A 19,657-nucleotide genomic window follows, 5' to 3' on the forward strand; every position below is an offset into this window, starting at 1 on the left:
ATGCTAAACGTATATGTTTAAAGGATCTCATGAATAGTGCACTAGTATACTTATTTGTTTTTTAAAAAAGGACTGAATATTTAACACTTTAAAGATTAAAAATAAGACCACATCCATTTAAAAGTACTTTATTTTTTTTTCCAGTCAAATGACTAGTTAACAAGAAGAGTAAACTTGAATTGAACATGCTCTAATTATACATCACTGCATTAAGGACAATGAAAATAAGAATCAGTTTAGGTTATACAATATATACAGTTGCGCTGCAACTAGACCAAAGTAATCAAGTTAATGAATTGAGTATCATACATCTCAAAATAGCATTCTAGGCTGCGTGTCCATATCCGCCCTTAACAGGTCCCACAGGAACGACTAATCTGTGCACCTGTTTCTGAGTCGCCATCCCTAGAAATCAGACCTGGTGGAAAAGTGGCATGCCAAATGCCAGAATCCTGCAGCTGAAGTTTATGAAACGTAAACTTTAAATAGATATCTACAGTGTTTTCCTTTCTCAGTTTTTTTTCCTTTTTTTTTTTTTTTTGAATTTGCAAAGCAAATAACTAGGAAAGGATACTAGTAGGGAAATTAATAGAATTTCTCCTCTGGCAAAAGTACTATTAATTACTGCACAATAGCACCACCAAATTGTAGACTGGAAAAATATTTCCTAGGAATTCATGTACCAGGGAACCTGGTGTTTGGTTTGGGTCTGGAGTTCAAATGTTCCTGTGAGTCAACTTGATTGCTAAGCAGGCACCAGGTCGTCAGAGGCTGACGATAAGGTACAGATGCGGGAGGTTGTTCCCCAGTTAGGAGACGTGCGCTGTGCAAAATACATTTGTTCACTCTTAAATCTATGAGAAGTTGGCCAAGTGAAGGGTTCAAACAACAGAAATTAACAAGTAGTGAAAATAGATGTAGTGTTTAAAAAAAAAAAAGGCTTACAGATAGAACACGTTTTTACCGGAATGTTGAAAGGCAAAAAGCAATTGCTATACAACAACATACAACATTCCAGTTTGTTGTGTCTTCCTTGATCATAGCAAACAAAACAACGCCCAGGGGGGAAAAAAAAAAAAAAGAAAGGAGACTCCACATGTAAGAGTCTTGTATAAAGACAAGCTGCTTCAATCAAATGTACCATCATAACAAATGCAACAAGAGCACTTTTGCCTTGCTTTCCAAGCCTATAAATTTATTCCTTTACTTTTGTTCCAAGTCCAAGTGGGCATCACATGCCTATTTATTCTGAAAGAGTGCCAAAATTTCCAATAATCCTACTATGAATCTTATGCTCATGATTACTAGAGGTATGACAGTCAAGTTCATTAAACTAATGAGTTTTGATTCTACCGCGTACAACCTAATTCCCACCCCTTCCCCAAGTAGTGTACGTTCAGGAGTGACATGATGGCCTTAGATAGTAGAACTGGGATGTGTGGGAGAACTGTATTACCTGGGACCTACAGATTTCTGATATGCTTTTGAGTACAAACAAAGGGACAGGTTAAATTTCAAGACTTACAGTGTAGCTACCATTCCTGTTGGCATATTATATAAATACAAGACACTAAGCTGAGTGAATGTCCTCGCAAGCTAGGAAGGGAAGGCAGTGACTACAGGAAACAGCAGGGAACGTGGTTCTGTTCCGGGGTCTGAGCCACAGTATTCTACTTGTGTACATTTGCTTTCTTGAATGAAAGGGGAAGTTGAAGAAGGCAAACTCCAAAACACCTACAGCATAGAAGCTAGTTTAAAGAACTGTTTTGCAATCCATCATCCTTAGTTTTTAACCAATTTCAGGAAATGCAGTTTATATCACCTCCTGGAATGGCATGAACTTCTATGACCGTTTGCTGTAATAACCCATCAGTAGTTCTGCTAAGTTTGATTGTTCACAACAAGTCATAAACACATGCAGAAGCCGTGACGGGTGCAACCTCACAGGTTAGGGCTAGAAAGTACAAGGCTAATGTGTAAATTTCCAAGTTGCTTTAAATGGACATTGGTTTCAAAAGAATAAGTGTCTTTAAAGGTGAACTGATGGCATTTTATGGAGAGTCCAGGACTTTTGAAGCAGCAGTTTACTGGCTTCCTAAAATAATAACCATGCTACTGGTCACAACTCCAGAATTGGGCCAAGGAAAGCAGGAATAATTTTCAATATTCCTCATTGACCATCTTGAAATTTAGCAGTAGATGCATCCTACAGATGCAGGATCTCAGTTATGTAGTTAAAATAACTTCAGTTCACCTTTTATGAAATTCAGTTTTTCCTAATAAAAGTATAGCAATGTTTCATGAAAACTACAAATTATAAAAACAATTCACTTAATATATATAAAATTGCCTTTGAGTTCTTAAAACTTAACAGTGAGAGAAAATGAGCTACCATGAAAACGGGTTTTCTGGCAAGAATTTTGGTACCAGTAATGAAACAAGAACATAACTGTTAAGGAAAGGCTTTTGTTCAGTAGCAATTCAGTCAGCAATAAAGTGCACAAATGATACAGGGAATGCTCCTTTGCGACTGGGATCTCCATCGATGTGGCCAATCTGAAATGAATAAAAATTTGGATTGTTACAAAAATTTCAAATTTAGAAGCTTTGGAGAGCATTATAGCACTGGAAAAGGAGGCCTGGGAAGAGGAGACCTGTGTTCAGAATGATTTCTGCTGCCAAAGACTGACTGGGTAGAACAGCTGAGTTAACGTTTTCTTTCCTTCTTGCTACCCATCATGTTTGCAATAGAGTGTGGCTCCCACACTCAAGGACCTCACATGACCCTGAGATGTGTGGGTAATGCTGGGGGCATGTGGGGGTGCTGGCTGGTCACCACTCCCCACTTACCTTATTTTTAGTGAATGAAAAAACTGTCAGAAGTTTGTCTTGACCTTTCTTTCTTTCTTTTCTTTCTTTCTTTTTCTTTTTTTTGTGGGGTGCTAAGGATTGAACCAGGGCCCTGCACATGCTAAAGTGCCCTGCACTGAGCCACTCCCCAGTTCTGAAGTTGTCAGAAGTCTGTTGGCTGCAAAGTCATAGGATGTGGACAAGGTGTTCATTTAAATCTCACCATGCATTTGTAGAAAGCTTCAAGAAAAACCCATTTATTTTTTTACTCTGGGTAGATTATATAAATTAGACCCAAGTATGATTTCAACAATGTAAATTACGTAGGCAAATAAAAGCCTAGAAGAAAACTGTCAAAATATAAATGGTGGTGGGACTGGGGTTGTGGCTCACTGGTAGAGTACTTGCCACGCATACATGAGACACTGGATTCGATCCTCAGCACCACTAAATAAATAAATAAATAAATTGTGTCCATCTACAATTATATATATATAGTAGGGTTTTTTTAGGAAGACAGGCTGGTTATGGGCAACATTTTCTTCATTATACCTTTCTGTTCTCCAAGGTTTTGGAGACAACAGGCATTTTCTGTATGGCTAAGCCTGTTGCCTGGCTGGAGTCTCATCCATACGGTGGGCTGTCGGCAGGGATGGGACCAGACCAGACCTGTTTCCTTCTGCCCACTGGCTCCTTACCCAGCCCAGCCTCATGCCTGGAGTGCAGCAGAACCAAGAGCTCCAGCTCCTGCTGCTGCCTGTGCTGAGCAAAGAAGACAGAAGGAGCCCTTGACCCACAAGCACTTTTCACCTCTCAGAGGCCCAAGGCCCCAGAAAGATGGGTGGACACAGCCAATGGCAGTGCTACAAGGCCGAGAGACCAAAGGCCCTGGAGGCAGAGAACTCAGGGTGGAAGAGGGCGGGAGCTCTGCTGGGGACGGCAACTAGGGGCAGCGTCAAGACTCCTTGCATTTGACAAAGTAAAGCAACTTCGCTGAATCGTGTCCGTGGCATCAGCTGAGCTGTCTGGTCTCTGAGCCCAGGCTACAGAGCCAGGCCTACGGAACCACCAGGGGGCAGAGGCCACTGGCGCTTTACGCATGTACTTCCTTCCAGTTATGGAATCCTCCACCTCAGCTGAGGACTCCTGCCTCTCCAGGGGGTCATCATGTCATTCTGCCACAGGGCTGTGGGCAACTCCCTTTCACAGAGGTGTCAGCCAGGTGTCAAGACCTAAGCATCTTGCCCAGGCCCCAGTCCATCAGTGGCAGAGCCTGATTTTCTAGGACCCCTGGGGGAGGACCTGTGCCCACCCTGCTCCTGCACCAGGAGGCCTCAGGACCAGCCCAGCCCTAGGGGCTCTGCCCTTGAGGCCACCTTCCACTGGAGGTCGTGCTATACTGCTCTGGCCATGGGGATCATTAACTTGCAAAGTCGAGGTTTCCAAGTACAGGGGTCTCGTTTCAGGTCCTCGGGGTACTCTGGCAACTGCAGCCTGAGTGCCCTGCCCGCCTAAACCAGACAGGAGTCCGCCAGGATAAATGAGGTTCCTCAGAAGTAGCTGTCCACACAGAGTGACACCTGAGGGTGCTGGCACCAGGGCACGATGCTCAGCTGAGCACCTCACTGTGAGCAGGCCTCTCAGGCTCCCAGGCCCCGCCAGGCCCAACCCGACTCACCCACCACTCCTGGTCCTCCTCTCCGTCCACCACAATCACATCTCCCTCAGAGAAGGTCAGCTCGTCCGGGTTGTCAGCCACACAGTTGTACAGCGCTTTGACCCGCTTGGGCTTCGACTTGGTCTGTGTGAGGAGAGGGACCAAGTTAGTGCGGCCAAAGTCTAAGCTCTTGGGCAGAGAACAGGGTGCCTGCCTCCTTCTGGTCTCTGGGGTCCTCTCCCCAGGCCTGGGAAACCTACAGGGGCCAACGGGGCTCTTCTCTCTCAGGGCAGCTCGGGTGCCAGGGAGAGAAAAGTGTGAGACCCCAGCAGAGTGGGGAACGAAGCAGCCAGGGTTTGGGGTGGAGCTGTGGCCGAAGGGCCAAGTCTGCCAGGTGCCCAGGTCATGAGCCACCTCCAGGAAGAAGCCCCTAGTCCCCCCACCTCGGCCCCAAGGGAGGTGGAACCCAGCCAGAGCAGGGCAGGAGGGCAGGCACACCCACTTACCGCCTGTGACTTCCTGGGCATGGGCGCAGGGGGCTGCAGGGCCACAGCATTAGACAGAGAACCATGAGCTTCTATTCCACAAAGATCCACTGCTTTAGGGCCAAAATGAAGCAACCTTACAAGATGCCCCATCAATCGCAACCACAAGATGTAAACAATGACTCTAAGCCACAGTCTCATGTCTGAAAGCAGATTTCCTCCCAGTTGAGGGAAAAGCTGAAGAACCTCCCGCCTTTATGGTGCTGGATGTGGGAACCCAAATGGGGTCCTAGGAAAGAGGAGCGGGGTGCAGGCCTCTGCAGCAGGAGGCCCAGGAGGGTGGGATGGCCATAGGTGGGGGGCAGCAGGCCCTGTCCAGGGTTGACCATCTGCATGGAAATACATACCCCACGCGCCAAGCAGAAAGAAACCCAGCCCCCAATTTAATAATTACCAGGTCCTCTGGGCTGGCCCTTGTTAATCAGTGGGGTCGGTTTGTCAGCCCTACAAAGAAGGAGAAAAGCAGACTTACTCACGGATACCTGAGGTTATCTGCCCAGCCTCATTCCCTTCATAAGGACACACCTGTGTTTAAGCTGAACACCTGAGCTGACTTCACTGTCAGTCATTCAATTATTATCATTATTTTGTAAAACAAAAAGCCTAGGGAAAGTGCCAGACCCAAGGTTCCTCATCCCCAAACCAGGGCTCTTCCAAAGCACCTCTGTCCACGCAGGCCTGGGGCTAGAAGCTGGGTACCAGCCATTGGTGCAGCTCCTTCCCTGCTTAGGCCTTGTCTCTCCATGTGAGAGGAGGAGCCAGATCTCAATCTCAGGCCCAGAACCTGTCAAGCACCTCAGTCAGTGTCGTCACACCCCCTGCTCCACGGTTCTGCCCACGTGGCTGACCACAGCTCAGGCCCTTGGTGAGCTCGGGGTCCAGCTCACCCAGAGCTGTGAAGTGAAAACACAAATTGGGGCATGGCAGATGGAGTCATCCGCACAGACCTGCCCCTGGCAGACCTGGGTAAACGGGTTGCTGAGAACTGGCATTTCCATCTGTAGGTGTGACACCAGATGTCAGTCCTCAAAACATGGACAGGAGGCAAAGGTCTGTGATGGGCTAAAAGAAGAGGCCTCGTTTCAGCAGCAGGGGTCTAAGTGGACCTAGGGTGGAGCCACACACGGGAGGTGGGCGGGAGGGGCTGGAGCAGCAGGAGAGGCTGGGAGAAGCCAGAGGCTGCCTTCTCTCCCCCACATGCTCATTTCCGTCAGAGGCTCCCTCTGCTGCCCAGAATGTACCCACCAAGAGCAGGGGAGTCTGCGTCTCAGAATGCACATGGAGGAAATGCCACACTGGTTTTGTTATTGCTTTCAAAGAAGCAAAGGGCCCACCCACCTGACAGCCTCATCACTTATCTGCACCGGCTCTGGAGGAAAGTGTCCAGCAGACCCTTCTGGCTGCCCCTCGCCAGCAGCCACTCAGCTACCTGTGTAGCTATTCAGCTACACAGGCTCACGGGAGTGTGTGTGGGGAAAGCAGGTATTCTCTTTAAAGGATCAGACAGGGGGTGGGATTGTGGCTCAGTGGTAGAGCGTGCGCCTTGCACATGTGAGGTACTGGGTTCGATCCTCAGCACCCATAAAAATAAAGGTATTATGTCCATCTATAACTAAAAAAATTTAAAAAAGGACCAGACAGTAAAATTTTTAGTCTTTGTGGATCATGAAGTCTCAACTATTTGACTATCACTGAAATCCTGATTTTCAAATAATCGGTGGGGTGGGGGTACTTCTTTTAAAAGAGGACACACGTGCATCGCTTTGACAGCAGAGCTCCACTGGCAGCAACGGGACCTCGTGCCCTGGAACCTGTCTGGGACCCTCTGACTGCACCTGCTCTATCTGCCCTGCAACATCCCTTCCAACCGCGTTAAAACCAGGAAGACCAGGCTACAGAGGACACCCATCCCGCAACCTCTAGCTGGGACTCTGCAGGAGACAGGAGAGCAGCTGGAAAGGACCCCGAGCCGTCACCCGACAGAAGCCACTGTCCTCGGTACTCCCTGGTGAGTGCTGGGAGCTAACTGTTCCTTGTCTGGAACTTTAAGACATGATTTGAGCTCTTAAAAGCCGAGCAGCTTGGAGACAGCAGACCAGAGGCCATTACAAGGAAGGAGAAAGGAAGTGACACTGGAACTAGGAGCACAGCCAGTGGCCATTTGGTTAAGGCAAAAACAATCATTGGGAACTTGAAAGCATAATCGTGACAGTGTCATTATAAATCGTACTGCTGTTTAGGAATAGGACGGCAGGGCCAGACAGGGTGGCACATGACTGTCATCCCAGGAACTCGGGAAGGGAAGCCAAGGCAGGAGGACCCCAAGTTTGAGGCCAGCTTCAGCAACTAAGCAAGGTCCTAAGCAACTTAGTGAGACCCTGTCTCAAAATAAAAAAATAAAAAAGACTGGGGATGTGGTTCAGTGATTGTCCCTGGGTTCAATCTCTAGTACAGAATAAAACAAAAACTTAAACACACAAAAAATCCCCAAAGCACAGGAAGGCAGGGATATGTACATTATATTTTAGAAAGGTGACCTGCACTTTAAAAGTTCTGAAAGTGGATTTAAAACAGCAGCCTAGGGCTGGGGTTTTGGCTCCGTGGTAGAGCACTTGCCTAGCACGTGTGAGGCCCTGGGTTTGATCCTCAGCACCACATAAAAATAAATAAAATAAAGGTATTCTGTCCAACTGCAACTAAAAAATAAATATTAAAAAAAATAGCAACCTGGAGTTGTAGATCATTGATAGAGTGCAGGCTCTGGGTTCCATTCCCAGCACCATCCCACCATCGCCCACTGCAATACGTCTATTTCCTCCCAAGGAAAAAGACTGAAAACAAAAATTCAAACCAAAAGAACAAAGAGCTGAAGGAGGAACACAATTTTGGAAGCTGGAACTGGCAGGGTGAATGTAACCACCAGCTGGTGTGAGGAAAGGCCGGGAGCGCACCCACGTGTCCTGTGGGCCCAGTGAGGCCCAGGACCTCAGGAAGGGGAGACAGAGAGGCAATAACAGAAGGATTTGCCAGACTCCCTCGGAGGAGGCTCTGAATCCTGGACTCCCACCCCACCCCAAAGAGCGCCCCCCCCCACTCCACCTACAGAAGGAGAAGCTGCTTCTTCAGAGGGCAAAGCAGAGGCCCTGGACAGGACACTAAGTGCAACTGTTGGCATTTCTCACAGAAGAGGGACTAGGTACAAACTTGACTTTGTTTCCTTACTCAACTCCCAGAAAATTTATACCCTCCCAGCAAGAGGCCAGGGAACCCGAGTTGTCCAAGAAAAAAGGCGCAGATTCTGAGTTTCCCAACAGCCCACTCCTCAGGGAAACCTGTGTAGGCAGCCTGTGTACCAGCTGGCGTTTGGTTAGTTTTTGAAGTACTGACTTGGGATTGAATCCAGGGGCGTTCTACCACACAGAGACATACCCAGCCATTTTATTTTTTGCTAAGTTTCCCAGGCTGGCTTTCTCAAACTTCTAATCCTCCTGCCTCGGCCTCCCAACTAGCAAGGATTACATGTATCACTACGTCCAACTGCCAGTTGTTGGTTTTTGTTCTAATTTTTTTTGGTAGTTGTAGATGGAAAGAATGCCTTTATTTTATTTGCTCAAGATTAAACCCAGTACCTCACACATGCTAGGAAAACACTGCCACTGAGCTATAGCACCAGTCCTCTAGTTGGTTTTGTGTGCAGCAGAAACAGACGGCACAGAGAACTGCTCATAGGAACAGTCTCTGTCATGCAGAGGCCAAAACGATGTGGAAGAAACACTACACAGAAAAGCACCAATGAAAACACACACTTAACACTCCAAAACATCAAATCATTAACATTCTCAGAGAGAGAAAGTGATCCTATGAAACAAGAACAGGGTGCCATAAAAAAGTTCAACTTGAGAAGGAGAGCAGACATAGGGAGCCCAGGAGAAAAACTGAAGATAAGATGAGCAAGCAAACAAAGCCGGAAGGGAAAAGAGGCGCCCAGAGGGGCATCTGGTGAGGGCAGTCCCTTCCTCCTCCTCAGTGCAGAGCAGGCCAGGGGCTGCTCTTCCGCCTGGCTTCTGGACAGCGGGCCCCGTGACCGGCTCTGGTGGACAGGTGTGCACAGCTCGCATATCCCCCCACCTGTCCCAGAAGCACCTCTAGGCCCAAGGGGTAAACAGGGTAGAGCCAGAAGATGGAGGGCTCTGGGTCTACTCTTGGGTCTGGGATAGATGGGAAAAGAGTTTAGCTGCCTCAGGTCCACCCCTGAGATTGGGGGAGCTGTCAGAACAGTTATGTTACTCAATCAAAAGAGAAGTTGATATGTTTAGAGGAAAGCTGGGTAGATCTGATGTCCAAAGAGAATGAAAACAGACAACAGAAAAAAACAGAAACAGTCCTTTAAACACACACACACACACAGAGTGAAATGTCACAGAACTGGAGGGCGCGATTCCAGCTAGAATGGCACCTGATGGGATGCCCATCCGGGCAGCAGTCTGGTGGCACAGACCTCACACTGGAGCCAAAGAACAAGCAGGAGGGGGCAGCCTGCAGAGGGGGACAGGCCGGCCTGAGGGAACCCAGAGGCTAACCCCCGGAGGGCTGCTGATGGGAGTGGTGAGGGATGGTGGCCTGGGGCCAGAGGCTGTGCCTTCAGTGGGTTCCCGCAACAGGACTGACCCAAGCACAGAAAGGGGCTTTAGCAAAGGGGAGGGGTGGAGGCAGTGACGGGAGCTGTTCCATAAAGGGACACCAATCACCCGAGGAGGCGTGGGACAGGGTTCTCATCTTCAGAAAAGGGAGCAACAAGAACGGAAAAGTAGAAAATTAGAACTGGCCCCAAAGTCTAGGGCCCTGTGGACTCTGTCCAGCTATCTGGTGTCACGCCACGCCCTGGCCCTCACTGTCTCTGGGCTCTGTCACTGCTTGACTTAGTGACAGCCATGCCGGCCAGTGTCCAGGCCCAGACCCCCTGCTATGAGGAAGCCCACAGCACCCGGGAGGCTGGGCACGGAGGTGTTCTGGTGGACAGCCCCCGCTGAGGTCCAGCGGACAACAGGCCTCAGCTGCCAGACCTGTGAAGGAGGCCTCCTGCGAGTCCTCAGACACGTCAACACCTAACTGACCCTGACCTCGGGGAGTCTTCAGCTGAGAGCGCACAGGCTGTGGAGCCAAACGAGTCAGACACTGTGTCAAACAGATTCCCGACAACGAGAGAAGAATAAAATGGCGTGTCTCGCTTCAGTCAGTTCTGGTGTGGTTCGTCACCAGAACAAGTGAAACTGGAGGTATCACTGTGACCCCGCAGATTCACTGTAGGAAGGCACAAAATGCACACACGTGCGCGTGCTTATGCATGTACATTTAGCAGCGTACACGTGTGTGCACTTCCTGATTCTGACCAAGACCATGACCCATCCCAGCAATGAGACGACCCATCACCAGGCCCCGGCTTCTCAGCAGTGTTCCCCTTAAACAAGGGCCACCACAAACGGAGCTCTGTAAAGACCCAGAGAAGAGAGAGAACCTGGGCTCCTCTGCGGCACTCGGACACGAGGACTGTGGGTGAGGGTGGGAGGTGGTGAGCATCCAGGCAAGGTCCCGGTTTTGCGGGTTGCACTGTGTGTAGCAAAGCAAACGTTCTTATGTGAAGAAACGTGCCTCACACTGCTGAGGGCCCACATGGGCAAGATGACCTTTCTCAAGTGGGCAACAGACAGAACGAAGAGAGCCTGTCTGGAGGACTTTACTCCAAAAAACCCCCGCGTCTGTACTAAATGAAGATCTAAACTCACGACGTGAATTTAAGATAACACATTTGTAAGAATTTTCAGTTAAAAAAAATCCTTGAATTAATGGTAAGACCCTCCAGAGCTGATGGACCTCACACGCCTGGGCACCAGCAGCGGAGATTTCCAGCCTGAGTAAGGGGCCCACAGCCACTTGGAAGCCCCCAGAACGCTGGACGCAGGCCCAGCCAGTGTGACTAGGCCAGGAGGCCGGGAGGGGTGGCGTTACCCGGGAGCAGGCTTCTTCTGAGGCAGGCGGCTGGGAGGCTGGGGCGGCAGGGGCGGGGGCCTGCTCTGTGAGGCCCCTGGCTGGGGAGGCTTGCCCGACTGGCTCAAGGCTTCTAGCATGCTGGGCGTCTTGGCCACAGGAGGGGGTGGCGTGGGGGCCAGAGGGTCTGCAGAGAGAGAAGGGAGAGGAGACGAGTCAGCCCCAGCCCTGTACCCACCTCCTCCCTGGTGGCCCAGCCAGGGTCCTCTTCCCTGGAGTCTCCAGGGGGGCACACCTGCCGGTTTCCTCCTGCATTTCAGGGAACTGTGGAGGGACGGAGGGGTCCTGGTCAAGCACCCAGGAAGCTCGAGCACGATCGAAACTCTTCAGGGGCCTGTTTTCTCTGCTGGACCCGGTGGGGAAGCCAGTACCTTGTCCTGCCCCTGACTCTGAACAGGCAGCAGGAGGCTGGTTGGGGCCAGGTCCAGGCCTGGCCTCTGCCCTGGGAGATGGTTCTGCCCGGGCCAGGACTCTCTTAGCCAGAGCAGGCCCATCCCCAGAAGGAAGGAGGCCCCACCCGTTTACCAGGCAGCTGAGCAGGGACAAGCCTGAGGACAGAGGGCGAGGAGCGACTTGGTGCAGGCCCCCAGTCTGTGAGGTGGGCAGGGCAAAGGCTCTGTGACCATCTGACTCCACAGGCCCGAGGCTGGGGCTCGAGGAAGCCGAGTGCTGCTGCTCAGGGGCAGAGCAGGTAAGAGAGGGAAGTGGGTCCTCAGCCCAGCCTGCCTCCACCTGTTCTCCTGACAAAGCACCAGGTCACTGTCACGGGTGGTGGCCTGCCTCCAGGTGGGAGCTCACACATAAGGCACAGGACAAGCCAGCAGGATTGAGGCCTCTGGCGACCAGGTGGGGTGAGGCCACGGAGCCATCCAGGGGGTCGTCCTTTTGTGCCCCTTTCCCTTGTTCCCTTTTTCTGTTTTAAAGGAAAAGCAGAGAGGCAGACTTGGGGAGCCCACGGGTCAGCCTGAGAGGCGAGAGAGGAGGAAAGAGGGCTCTGGCCTCTGGCGAGCCTCTGGCTGTGCAGCCGGGGGGTGCCTCAGCAGGTTGATGTTAATTTTAGCTTCTTCTTCTTCCTGTGGCACTGGAGATCGGATCCAGGGTGCCCGACCACTGAGCTACACCCCAGCCCTTTTATTTATTTTTTTCGTTTTTTTTCAGGGTCTCACCAAGTTGCCCAAGATGGCCTTGAACTTGTGATCCTCCTGCCTCGGCCTCTCGAGTCACTGGGATGACAGGCATGTGCCACTGCACCCAGCTAATTTAGCTATTTTAAGAAAGCCACAAGCATGTCAGTCTAGGAATACTCCCAATGCTCTGGAAGCCCTGAAACCTAGAGATGCTGGGTGCCCCTCCGCCAGAGCCCAGGAGAACAGGGGGCGGAGAGGGCAGGGCCCAGGGCTCCCGTCATGGACCTGGGAGATACGCTCAATTCTGCACCCGGGAGCAAGACCTCTTCCTGCTGCTTCTCCCCACAAGGCTTTGGGTACTTTCAACCACATGCTGGTATTTGAAAAAACCAATGCCAGATTATGATCAAAATGACTGTCCCCAAATATTGAAAATCACCAACTGGCTGAAGGAAATGAGAGCTCTGGGGTGGTGTGCAGAGGACCAGAAGCTGGTCTAGTGAATGTTCTGCAAGGCAGAGGAGAGTGAGCGGGCCATGGGGCGTGCTGGGGCTGCCTGCGGGTGTGAGGCCCCAGAGCTGTCTCCCCAGGTGGCTGCCAACAGCGCCCCCTGCCTTCCAGACCTACGAGGCCCACTGGCAAGAAGGAGAAAGGAAAAAAACGTACTGGTAGACGTCACTCGAAGAGGGGGCAGCGGTGGGTGGACAGCTGGCGGATCTGACGAAGATCGCTGCCTGCTTACACCGTCCACACCTACAGAGTTTGTCTTCCACAGGGTGTTAGCTGAGGAGGCTGCCTGAACTAAACCCACGCACACGCACACACATGTGCACACACACAGAACAAAAACAGAAACAAAACACTGCGTTATTGATCCTCTCACTTATCAAATGGCCACTCTGACCTTTCTAGAACGGCGAGTAGAACCCGAAACTTTACTCTCATCTTTGTGACCTGGAAGACAGATACCAATGGACGCTGAACCAAAGATGGTCCGGGGAACATTCCTGGCTGGCTTTCTCAATCTGATGGTGGAATGTAAAAATTCTTAACTGAAAATATATCACAATGTTCTGTTTGGGGACCATGGAACTTCTCATCTCTGCCTTTCCATTGTATCCTGCAGGCCACGGGAGTCACCCAAGCCATGCAGACAGCACCCTGTTCCCAGCCTGTACAGTGGGGCAGGGTGCAGGTCAGCCACAGGGGAGGACCTTCTCCTGACTTCCTGTAAACTCTCTGGCTACAGATTGCACACAGAACCCAGAAGGTTCAGGTAACCCCCAAAGAGGTGGCACTTCCCTGGTCACATCATTCTCCTGCCATCTACTCAAGTGCACAGGTGTGACCCAGTCCCTGTGTCCCTGGCTGTGTACAGCCCGGGGGGAGGGGGGGCAGTGAAACAGGCCACACCCTCTCAGGAGGCCCAGGGTCTGGAGGAGCCTTCAGCGCCCTTCCTGTGGCAGGGTCGGCCACAGTGCAAGACCACCCACACCTAAGGAAGCTGTGAGCTTCCTTTAGACCAAGTGTGAACAAAATGAGAACAGGGAGACACAGGTGAGGGGTATAATCTATTGCATCTGAAGAAAGAATGAAGCTGAAGATGAGAATGGAAAGAAAAAGAAAAAGAAAAATCTGATTCCAGGAAACCTGGAAATACAGAAGAGCTTCACTACTCTTCCACCACCCGACAGGGCAGGACCGAGTCTCTCCTCCTGACACCCAGAGCCAGCCAGTAAAAGCCTCCAGTGGGAATAAAAATGCCCAAATGCTTTGGGTCTGAGCCTTTCAGAATAGACACACCTCTCCAGATGTGGGGACAGGGGGGACGGGGCACTGAGATGGCCTCGGCCAGCCCTGGAGGGCGATGGGCAGGTGCTCTGTGACTGAGCGGCCACTGCACTCCTTGCTCAGAGTTGGATCAGGCCCAGCGCGTGCTGTCTGGTTACAAAGCACTTGGCTGCCCAGGGGCGGTGAGCAGGCTGGCTCCTGGGTCTGGGGTGCAGGGATGCAACGCTGCTGAGGGCTGTGACTCCGTGGCCCCTGGGACAGGTCGATCATCATTCCCCTGGGCCCCTGAATGCTGGGTCAGGGCTGTGTGGGAGGATCCTTGCAATACCCAGGACAGTGGGGCAAGATGGGGTGCAGCCACACTGCCAATGTCATGCAATGTGAGGGCACATGGCTACGGGCCCACCTGAACCACCCCACACTTCCCTCTCCACAGCTAGCAGCCGCAGGCTCTACACCAGCTCTAGGGAGGCCCTTGGGCTCTCCAGTCTCAGCAGCGAAGACGGAGCAGCCCTCCTTGCCCCAGGAAGTCCCAAAGGCCACAGCCCATGGTGTCAGGTGCAGTCTGGGGTAAGCTGGTCACTTGGTAGGCCCACCTTCAAGAAGCATAGTGCCAGCTATTCCTCACTCTTAGATAAACTACTTGAGGATTTCAGTTTCCATATTTGTAAACACAAAAAATCTCACCTGTTAAGTCTCCTTGGCTGAGACAGAGCAGCTGAGGTTAAGTCGAGTGAGCTTTTCACACTGACAGCACTGGGGGAGATGATTCTGTATTTTTTTTTGGTGGTGGTGGTGAGGTACTGAGAACTGAACTCAGGGACACTCAACCATGGAGCCATGTCCCCAGCCCTATTTTGTATTTTATTTAGAGACAGGGTCTTACTGAGTTGCTGAGTGCCTTGCTTTTGCTGAGGGTGGCTTTGAACTCACGATCCTCCTGCCTCAGCCTACTGAGCTGCTGGGATTACAGGCATTCACCAACACACCCAGCATGATTCTGTATTTTCACCATTAGGCTGAACATTGTTCCCCAACTAGTATCTTTCTCCTTCATTCCATGAAAATCATGGTGATAAGAAGTAATCACTGGTGCTACAGGCTGGCCCTGATGCCGACAGAGGAGAAATAAGAAAGGAAAGAAAGAATAGAGGCCAGGAAGGGCAGTATGTGGGTAAGGGTTGCAGAGAGCATCCCCTGGCCCACTCCAGGCCCGCCTGGGGCAGCCCCACATCACCCAGACCACATAGGAGCCATGTCTCTGCCCAGAGTAAGAAGCCAATCAAAGATCTCTACCACCATTTGGCATTCTAAAAAAAGAAGAAAAAAATGGAAGAATTTCTTTAGGAGGCAAACAGAAAATAACTACAAAATATGTGCCCAATGTCACCTAGTTGGGGGCAAAGCAGGTGCAAATTTCTCAAACCCCCCTCCCCCCCAAACCAAACCCTCAATATATCTGCAGGGGACCAAGAAATTTCATACCCTTGATGACATTTCGAGGTGGGAGTGGGGGGGCACTGGTGGTGGTGGGGGCTGCCGGCTGGGATGGGGGTGGGCTGCCACTCAGGATGGCTCCATAGGTCTCGTTCTGCACGATGCTGGGCATGAACGCCCTCTGCTTGTCCTTGGTGAGGTTGGCAGCATCTCTGGCCAAAGACGCGGCATTAGGCTGAAGCTGGCTGGATCCCAGCTGGTAGAAACTGACAGGCCGGTCCTCCCGCCGGTTGGGACTGGGCTGTAAAGCAGTGTCAGAGCAGAGGTGTGAGGTGGAGATGGGGACCTCTGGCTGATGACGGCAATGCCACTGTGAAATCCACACTTGCACCACTTCCACTTGGCCTAGGACTCTCACCTGTGGCGGGAGAGCTGCAGGATTTAAAACCCACTCTGGTGTCTTGTAATTGAAACACCCATGTACACCATCACCACCCCGCCCCCAAAGCCATGGCTCACAAGTGACAATTCTCCATTCTGTGAAGGGAGCCATTTCATTTTACTGGCTAGAGTTATCTCTAACTAGCTCTTCCTGTCTCCCGGGTTCCCCTGTCCAAACACACCACCTTATGTTTGAGAACAACACGGATGACTCTGGCCACCTAGCTGCAATCACACCGACAGCTCTATGGCGGATCACCCCAGATCAATGTGTTCTCCCACTTTCACAGGAACTCCTGAGACTCCTCTAACTCAGGGGTCAGCCAGCCTTGGCCTGTGGGCTGCCCTGTTTTAATAAATAATTTTTTATGAAAAGATAGCTGTGCCCTATCACTTACATACTGTCTATGCCTGCTTTTGAACCACCCTGGCAAAGCTGAGTAGTGGCAATAAAAACGGACATTTCTGACCAAGGAGCCTCAAGTATTTACCGTCTGGCTCGCTAAGAGGTGATCCACGCCTACTCTCCCCATGCTTTACTGCAAACCTATGTATCCAATCATGACTCACAAGCTTAGATGCCACTTGCACTTCAAATGTCAGCCTCAGAATAGTAGCTTCATCGTGAGCAAATCACTTAACCTTGCCACCCTCACCCCTATCTATTAATGGGTACGACTTCCACTGTTTCTCCAGCACAGTCCCAGGAGCATGGCAGGCTCTCGGCATCAGCTGCCGGCTCCCTCTCACAGGGCTGTCCACCCACACCAGGCTCTGGTCAAGCCGGGCTCAGGGTGCAGAAGGCGGTGGCCAGTGGCTCTTTGCACAGATTTCTACATTCCAACAGGGCCCACAGATGAGGGGACAAAACACCTGCCACTCTCTGCTGAAAAGAACGGCAGTGGGTGGCAGAGTCTGGGTTTCAGGACACCAGGCCCAAGCCTTGCTGCTGCTCTCCTGGGCACCAGCCTGCTCTACTGCTGCTCCCAGGACGGAGAGGCGCTGCAGACTCCTCACAGCAGAGGCTTCCAGTTTTTCTTTCTTTTTTAAAGACAGGTAAGCGTGAAGTTAGCTCTTCTTGCTTTGATGCTGTTTTGTATTAACTCAGTGAAGACATTTCTTATTCTGTATTCTAAGGAATGGTCAGTTCAGGTGGAATGCTGCATGAGCCAGGGTTTCAGAAATGCTGTCCATCTCCCTTTCCCCTGTGTCAATCCTCTATCCATCTAGTAAATCCTCAATGTACTTCAGAACACAAAAGTCACACAGCAAAACAGGAAAGTGTGCTCACCATGCCACTTCCCCTCATTTTAACCCTAACCCTTCCCAGGGCTGCTGGCCACTGGGGGAGCTGGGAGACTGGGTTTTGCAGCAAGGCTCCTCAAGCTTGACTCTCAGATGCGACCTGGGTGAAGGTGGCAGCCATCCTGGGCCACCCACACGTGCCAGGCAGTGTGTGTGTGCTGAGAACAGAGCTGGACCAGCAGCAAGAGCCCTCCTGGTTCCAAGGCCATCTGGAAATGCATACTTCACCTTGGCCAGGCAACCTCTCTTGAGATTTCAATGTGCCCGGCCCAAAAGGAAAGGGTGAGACTCAGGGAGATGCAAGGGCTGTGGAATGATTTCATTTGAAGTTTTTGAGATCAGCCAGGCAAACATGCCCAGCCAGGTGACCGTGATGACCTGGGACAGAGGAGACCTGGCTCTTCCACCCGGGGCTCCACAGCAAGTAGCTTCCTCTGCAGCCCCAGAAGCACAGGCAAGGAGCTGCCTACGACTGCAGAGTTGGCCTCTCTCTCCAGTGGAGTACAGAGGAGCTGGGAGGTAGCGGAGGTGGTGGAAGAGATAAACCCAAAACCTACTGGGGCCTGAACACGGAGAGCAGCTGCATTCCCTCTCTATGGAAAGCCTTCTTCCCGGGCTCCAGGCAGGGCCCACTGTGGGCTCTGTGCACAGGTGGCGACCCACACAGACCTGCAGCTTCTCGTCCACGTCATCGTCACTCTCGTCCAGGTCTTCATGGAGTAGCCGCCACTCATACTCCACGTGGACGTGAGAGTTAAACCTTCCCGATAGCGCCTGCGTCAGCTGGGAAGTACAAAGGACAGTCAGCACTGCTGCCAACACCCTGGGCACAGAGGCAGGGATCTGCAGGCTGTTTAGACAGACAGCAGACAGGCAGCCCAGGAGGAAGGGAGCCTGCACTCCATCCAGAGCAAGCTCCTTCCAGCCCCTGGGTGCAGTTAATCCCCCTCTACCTGATTGACAGGATAACCTTCACATTCAATCCTGGCAGCACCAGCGGGTGCTTATAAACTGTGAAGTACCGTACACGGGCAAGGGATGTTTGGAACCTAAAGGATCAGCCTGCAGGTATCAACACTACATATGCAAGCAAATTCAACCCTACTAGGAGAAGGACTGCATTCACTGGTAACCCAGCTTCTCGACTAGAACAAGCATGAAGCCCTGAATGAATGATCGGAACAACTATCTCCCCAGTTCTCTCAAGGTAGACAGCTAACTCCATTCTAGGTGCACAGAAGCGAATTTATCACACAGTGGTATTTAGGGCAGCAGGGCTTACTGCTCTGTAGAGCCAGACAGAAGCAATATGACCTTGTGTCTGCTTCCTCCTCCATGACAGCAGAAACTCTGTCATAGAGTAGTTCAAAGATTGCACGAGATGTGGATCTGAAGTGTCTAGAACAGAAACTGTCACTTAGCCCACTCCTTTAGCATTTGTTATCAAAAGTTCCGTTGGTCAAGCACTGAATATCTACGTGCTGAGTGCTTTATAGATTCAATAGTAACTCTCACCATAACCTTGCAAAGGGGTATAACTGACTTCACATATAAGGTGGCAGCTGAGCGCCTGGGGGTCTTTACCAAGTCACAGTGGCACAGTCCTACCACGGCCCTACTCTGCTGTCCCCAGTGGTTCCTTCCTTCCTTCACACCCCCTACTTCAAGAACAGGAAAGGAAGATGGCTCAGGGCAGGACACATGATGTGGGGTTGAGGAACAAAGTAAGAAAGCCAGCTCAGAGCACGGCCAAGCAGGAGGCCTGAGGCACGCAGTGCAGCCTCCCTGCCGGGGCCAGCTGTGGCCAACAGGTCCACACAGCGGACACCCCGGGAGGGTGGTCCTCTGCTCTGCTACAACTCCCTAGCACGCTCTCCCCAGGTTGGGCTGATTCTTAGCATGTCCCACCCAGGACAGAGATCCACTCTGCGACAAGTGCCAGGGTAGGACAAGCCCTCCCATTCGCTGTCCCCAGCCGTGCCCCGCCCATCTGCTGGGGGAGACTCACCAGCTCCTCGCAGTGTTCATGCTTGAGGCGCTTGGCGATGTCCAGCGGGGTCTCTCCTGCCTCGTTTGCTAAAAGCCAAGGGCAAGGAAAGGAAGCGTCATGACAAACCCCGTAGGATCTGCCAGCGAGGGGCAGTTGACCAAAGATACCATGAGGCAGCACTACATTAACTGGAGCACAAGTCCTGAAATCCAGTTGGCCCGACCGCCGGGGGCTGGTGGATAACCAAGAAGAAAGTAACAGCAGAGAAGCCAAGATTGGAAAGGTTAAGGTTTGAGCCAAGAGAGTAAAACTGTTGACGTGCAACTGATTACAATCAATGTCCAAACAATAGCCATCAAATACAGCAGCATATCAATTCCAAACCCAGGGCACTGCTCCCTGTTCAGTGTGCTGAACGTAAGGTACCTTGAAACAGCTTATCACTTGCTTCTTCTAAGTAAATCTGCCA

At 51.3% G+C, this 19,657-nt stretch overlaps 1 protein-coding gene across 6 annotated transcripts in view; it reads right to left on the minus strand.

Annotated features, from left to right (window-relative positions):
* Positions 1-112: 112 nt before the first annotated feature.
* Asap2 (ArfGAP with SH3 domain, ankyrin repeat and PH domain 2) overlaps positions 113-19,657 on the minus strand; it is a 155,478-nt gene continuing 135,933 nt past the window's right edge. For 3 of the 6 annotated variants that reach the window (XM_078029687.1, XM_078029685.1, XM_078029688.1), the window contains 9 exons: positions 19,207-19,274; positions 17,868-17,981; positions 15,501-15,753; positions 12,891-13,025; positions 11,059-11,224; positions 5,447-5,496; positions 5,014-5,105; positions 4,529-4,651; positions 113-2,556 (listed from right to left, as the gene is read on the minus strand). In XM_078029687.1, coding sequence (XP_077885813.1) covers positions 2,482-2,556; positions 4,529-4,651; positions 5,014-5,105; positions 5,447-5,496; positions 11,059-11,224; positions 12,891-13,025; positions 15,501-15,753; positions 17,868-17,981; positions 19,207-19,274 — 1,076 coding nt within the window. In that variant the 3' untranslated portion in view covers positions 113-2,481. Of the gene's footprint in view, positions 2,557-4,528; positions 4,652-5,013; positions 5,106-5,446; positions 5,497-11,058; positions 11,225-12,890; positions 13,026-14,702; positions 15,326-15,500; positions 15,754-17,867; positions 17,982-19,206; positions 19,275-19,657 lie in introns of those variants that run through there. The other 3 variants (XM_078029686.1, XR_013429280.1, XR_013429281.1) reach the window with 3 other exon arrangements.

This window comes from Ictidomys tridecemlineatus, chromosome 12, assembly GCF_052094955.1.
Source record: "Ictidomys tridecemlineatus isolate mIctTri1 chromosome 12, mIctTri1.hap1, whole genome shotgun sequence".
Lineage (NCBI taxonomy): Eukaryota > Metazoa > Chordata > Mammalia > Rodentia > Sciuridae > Ictidomys > Ictidomys tridecemlineatus.